General features: G+C 41.0%; 1 protein-coding gene across 3 annotated transcripts in view; it reads left to right on the top strand.

Annotated features, from left to right (window-relative positions):
• The first annotated feature begins 2,789 nt into the window (after positions 1–2,789).
• The window catches only part of LOC149932373 (uncharacterized), a 54,157-nt gene continuing 50,946 nt past the window's right edge, over positions 2,790–6,000 (top strand). For all 3 annotated transcript variants that reach the window (XM_090156366.1, XM_090156365.1, XM_090156364.1), the window contains exon 1: positions 2,790–3,795. In XM_090156366.1, the coding sequence (XP_090012492.1) occupies positions 3,627–3,795 (169 nt within the window). In that variant the 5' untranslated portion in view covers positions 2,790–3,626. The remainder of the gene's footprint in view (positions 3,796–6,000) is intronic.

Genomic DNA, 6,000 nt, shown 5'->3' with positions numbered 1-6,000 from the left:
AAAATAAAATATAAAACTATATAATAATAAAGAATTTTAGCGACTTGCACAAATATACTTATTTTAAGAAAGAGGAGACACCAACGGAATTTAGAAAGTGCACAAGAGTTTTTATATAAAATATTTTAAAAATGTTTTAAATAAAACCTCTTGCGCACTTTTTAAATATCGTTGGTGTCTGCTCTTTCTTAAAATAAACTATTTTTTTATCAAATCGGTATCTTTGAGAAGTTAACGGGACAAGGCATCTCAAACCCTGAGTCTGGAGCGCGTCCCTCATCTTTATTAATAGTAAAAAACAGCCAAAAAGTAATATTTTTGGCTTAGAAAATTTTAGATGTATTTAAAGTGATAATTAAAAGAAAATATGATACATTTCAACGCAGTTCAACAAATTAACGGAAATTTACAGATTTCTTGTTTGAGGAACCTTATACTTCATTAAGCCTTTAATGCCTTTAGATCGTCAATTTTAAGTATTGAACTGAACAAAACTGGGGGGGGGGGGGTGGACAATTCCATTAGGTACCCCTCTCAGTGAAATATTGGGAAGGGGCATTGTCCCCGGTTCTTCGAAAACTCGATCTAATATCTTGCAAATGTTTCTATTAAATCATTACGATATTACCGGCGGCTTAACTCGGAACCAAACACCGAAGAAAAGCCCTACTTGGTACGTGAAAATAGCGTGTCCGCGGCACGATATTCAAGCTATTATTTTAAATAAATGGACTCGCAGATAAGAGCTCTATAGGCATTATTCGGTAGTTCCTATAATAACAGAAGGAAGTCTCCATTTTTTATTCATTTTTATAAGAATAGTTAATGGGGAGGGGATGAAGAGAGAGCGATTGCGAGATGGGGTGTTACCTAAATAAGAATAAACGCGGTAAGGAGCTGTAGAGGGCGCACCCATCGATAGAGGGATAGTTAATGACCGACTCCCATCGCTTCAATATAACTATAGTTCCCAGGCATCTTCGCTCGCGCTCGGGATACGCGAGATCGATAAGACCCTTTCTAGTTATACATCGTAGGAGACATTTCAATTACTGGAAAAGCCTACTTAGCACTATACTACTATATAGACGAAACATTCGACATATGTCCCAAACCTCGCCACGTAATATAGACTGCAGCAGCGGGGTTCAAACTCCATTGTTACTACCGGTTTTAAATAAAAATTCGCTGAGTCTCTCGAAGGATATGAGACCCCGATGGAAAACACCGTAGAGATTTGAAAGCCCGGAGGAGAGTTCAAATAAAGGTATCTGGAAATTCTATATATTAGGGGGGAGTTTTCAAAGGGCCCCTTATTGCCACATATCTCGAGAAAGTAAAATTCCATGTTATACTAAAAAGGGTAATTGTTATTTATTTCGAAAAGGTTCAGAATCTTTCATTCAATTTGGCGTTATTATTATAACTCAAATTTGCATAGCAATGTTGGGTCATGGAGGAAAGGAACTATAGAAAGAGTTTTAAGCGACGTTTTTCGTAGCGCCCCTGGTGGTCGTGGTGACAATTATAGGCGTAATATCAAAGTGGAGGGCGAAAGAGTTAACGAAAAAACTACCCACTTTGAAATGGGTAGGAACGTAAATTATATATCTTCATTATTTGTAGTTGGCCAAAGGTATAAACGATTATATTGTTTTCAAATTTTACAAGTAACGATATAAGTGACATAATCCCTAAACTAATTTGTTAAGTGTTCACCCCAACAACTGCGTGGCTAGTGGTCGATCCTGCATACATTAATGTTTATCATTAACAAGGAGACATCCCGAAGTGTAACCCACCGAGTTTGAACAATCCTAAAGGGAATTTATTCAATCGGCAACCGTTTTGCCATGACAACGAAAAATGTTTTTGACAACAACAAATTTAATTTTTCCCATTGAAAATAACATGGGATTCTGACCGATTCCTAGGACCCCCACTGTGAAAAAATTTAACAAATTTCAAAATTTCGAAAATGCCAAAAATAGAAAACATAGATAAAAATTGACAAAAAAAAAACATCAAAACTGATCAACTTTTGATCAATTTGAGGACAAAATCCCATGTTATTTTCAATGGGAAAATTTAATATTTTGTGTTGTCAAAAACATTTTTCGTTGCCATGGCAAAACGGTTGCCCATTGAATAAATTCCCTTTAGGATTTTTCATGATACATGAAGGTCTAGCAATCCCCCAAGTTTGAACAAAATTGGTGGGTTACACTTCGGGATGTCTCCTTGTAAGTGGCTCTGTAAATAGAGAGTTCTGAAAGAAAAAAAAACATTGGGTGTATTTCAACTAATTAAATCCAAATTTAATAAGTAAAACCGTATCAGTTACTGTAATTCAATCCGCAAATCAATGGTTCAAAGATAGAAACGAATCTCGGGGGGATCTAGCGAAGATGGACTCCAATTTACTCGAAAGCGAGGAAATTAACGGCGGGTTAACAGCGTGCAAAGCCAGTAATGAAGATCCACCAACTGTCCGTAAGCGCATCTTCTCAAAATTAATCCAATTTGAAACTCGCGGGGGAAAAAGTTAATCAGAAAATGTTTTCTGGAGGAGAGAATAAAGCTTACACCGGGGCAGAGAGTGTAATAATAACAGCTGGGGAGAAACTTCATTTTGTAAATTTTCCGCCGCTCCGCTCTCCTTTGATTACGAAAGATGGGGGATACGGAAACCGAAGGATGGGGGATGATGCCAAGGAGGCCGAAGAGAAAAATCTACATCCCTCCTCCTCCACCTCCCAGATACGCTATAGCGGCAGCACCACCGCGACGTCGAAGAAGAACTCGCGCCTAGCTCTCTCTCAAGTCGAAAACGGGCGAGAGCGCGCGCGAAAAGGAGAGATCGGGGAAGTACTCGCGCGGTTCTCTGGCAACAGCAAGCAGAGAAGGCTGCGAGTTTGGCCATGACGGACGTCGACGCGAGAGAGCGTATCCTTCATCGTCGAATCCGCGCTTCTTCTTCGCTGTAGTCGCGCGGGTTCCCACTCCGGCGTACAGGCGTATCGCCAACGAGATAGCGAGCCGCCTATCTCCCGAATCATCTGGCTCGCTCGCTAAACTCGCCGAAATATTTTTCATTACGTCAAAAGAAAATGCCGATCCAGATAGATAAATGCGGGCGATGAGAGTGGAAGCCCGCTCCGAGAAAAAAATCGTCGCTCGACGATGTAGCTTCTCGAGTCGATAGCTCGGGATCTCCCGCGAAAACGGACTAAACTTGACTATATCCACGCTTCTTCTCTTTCTCTCGACGACACGGAGAGAGAGAGAGAGAGAGAAGGTCAGCTACCTTGACCGAGAGAGATCCCCTTTAAAATAACCGCGAATGCGCGTGTGTGCAGCAGCGATTGAATCGGAATAAACGGAAAGAAAAACATCCCATTCTCTCGATTTTAAGCGTCGAAGCGTGAGTCCCGAATTAGGCTCGCGTTTCTTCGTGTCATTAGTGAAGAAACAATAAGAGAATTAGTTGTACGCTAGCGGAGCCGATTATAAATATTTCGAGTGCGCGTTGTGTCGTCAAAAGGGAGATATTTATCCCGATAAAAGTAATAATAGTCATTGGAATCGTAACCCGGATATTTTCGCGATCGCGTACAAACTTTGTTATGGGCCAGGGAGGATATTGTTCGTTCGGTGCAGTCAAAGGGCAGCAGCCATTCAACTGGCAAACTGGATTCCGTTTTCCGCGCCTCATGAAGTTCCTCTTCAAGACGTTCTTCCTTAAAACTCTCCTACTGTCTTTGACCCTCGATACGGCGGATTCAAGTAATCTACGTGAGTCTATTTGAACATTTCTAAATGCAACTGTAACCGCAAATATATTCGCTTTTCCAATCTTAAGACGCGATATTTGATCCGTTAAGATGGTGGCTGATAAAGCCTATAGCTATTTTCATTAGACAGTCTATGGCGTATTTTTAACATTAGCGCGAAGGTTCAAAACCAACAGGTTGAGGAGAATCGATGGTCGACATTATATAAACGCTAAAAAATGGAAATATTATGACTTAACTTGATACGGTTGTTAAAATCCGAAGGACCCTCGAGGCTGGAGATTTTCTTAAAATATATTTCGTACACTCAGTCATCCTACAAACTCCATTTTATCTTTGGAAAAAATGGGGATAGTAAAGAAGCGTTTAATTTTAGGGTCGTGGAGAATCTTCGCCCTCGGGTTAGAAAGTGATGTAAAAAAGGAATTCATCAAAAACCCACTCGATCGAACGAGGAGGTAAAATAATTCGAAGAACGTATTTCCTATATTGGCAATAGTTTTAAGACGTAAACGTTTTTAATGCCCCTACCTCGTTCGGAATTTCTTAAGGAACTTAAAAAGGATAATTGTATATTTCAAGGTTATTAAGTATACGACGGCTTATCAAAAATTGACAGAAACGGGTTTTCCGCGATTGAATTCGGGATGTGTTTACTTAGAAAACTTATCAATCAACCCCTTCCTTCTTGGCGGAGGTTACGACCTATCGCCTGACCTATAAAAAAACAAGTTTCAGGTAAATTTATCTTGGAAAAAATCGCTCTTTGAAACGGCAATTAGTCGAGTTCCAAACTAGAGATTTGCCAATTTCCGAGCTACATTCAAAGTAGCTGTTTGAGAGCCTTACCCAACGCCGCTTTCCAACGCTATCATGTTGAAAAATTCTTCGCGGAAATATGATCCGGAGCGGCTGCAAATTTACGCTGAGATCATCAACTAAGCGAACTATACGCGGAAGGGGGTTCCATTTTTGACAGACTTGTTCCACGGTTTTTTTTATAACTAAAGGGAGACTGTGGAGCGAGTAACGTATAGTAACATCAGCAACAGGAAGAGAGAAGAATGCCCTTCCCGACGGTTACTTTATAACGCGGTCTACCCAAAGGGATGCCGTAAAATGTATCTATTCACGTACAAGAGCGCGCGTGAACAAAGTTAATTCGCTTTCTTTTTTCACCCCCAAAATTTATTCTCTTTTTCCCTCCGCTGGTTGGGTGGGTGCGAGGCACGCAATAACAATGTTTCGATTTTTTTTTTTAGAAAAAGAGCCAAGAATGTTTTTTTTGTTAGCTGGTTTTCTTCCTCTTGGCTCTGGTAGAAGTCGATGGAGGGGGTATTTCCTCGATCGCCGCGCGAGTTTAAAAGATAGAGATTGCTGAGCTACCGCTACGCTTAACGCCCACTAACATTTTTACGGCCGAAAACCAGTTTTTTGTTCCCTTTTCCCAACTTCATCATCGCGGGGAATCGTGTGCGAAGTTCGCGGTGGACGAAAACTTACGCCGTATGAAAACCGCGCCGAGGGTAGCGGCGAAAAAAAAGCCAAATTCTTAGTTCCTATAGTCGGTGTATCCATTAACCGCGTCTTCGGTTAAGCGTGGGAACGGCGTATTCAACCCGCGTCCGCCTTTGACTTACGGCTCAGTTGAGATGGCACGTCGACTATAGTCGTTCTACGGTCTCGCGGCCCTTTTATGATAAATGACGTTAAGCTGTTGCCTTTCAAATGAAAATCTATTATTCACCATCGGCCATATTTTTACGCGACCCTACGCGAGCCGGCCCGAATAACCTCAAAGTCCCTAAGAAACGTCAACGGAGTAAGCGGGCGAGTTTAATAAGGGGTTGAGAAGGGATTACAAACTTGCCCGGGATGTATATAACGATTGATAATCTCATGTTCGACCCCAACGTCATTACGGGCCCAAAAAATTTAATAAACATTTTCTTATCCTTATTTGAATAGTAGACCTCTTCGTGGTGTTGTGGTTGAGTCACGCGTTAGCGTCGTATACGACCTAAAAGAAGAGGGTGCTCGACTTATATTCCAAAGAGAGAGTTACTTATTTGCATAATAAACGGGAGCCGCTAGCATAATCCGCAAATTTATAAACCTCTCTAGATCGCTCTCCCTACGCGCTACGCTGCCAAGAGTAAATATACGGAGAGTATTTACGAAAATAATAAACTTGTTTAATTTTCAT

This window comes from Leiobunum rupestre, chromosome 8, assembly GCF_980474605.1.
Source record: "Leiobunum rupestre chromosome 8, qqLeiRupe1.1.hap1, whole genome shotgun sequence".
Lineage (NCBI taxonomy): Eukaryota > Metazoa > Arthropoda > Arachnida > Opiliones > Sclerosomatidae > Leiobunum > Leiobunum rupestre.
Note: the sequence above shows the minus strand (reverse complement) of the source record. Positions and strands in the feature narration are given on the sequence as shown.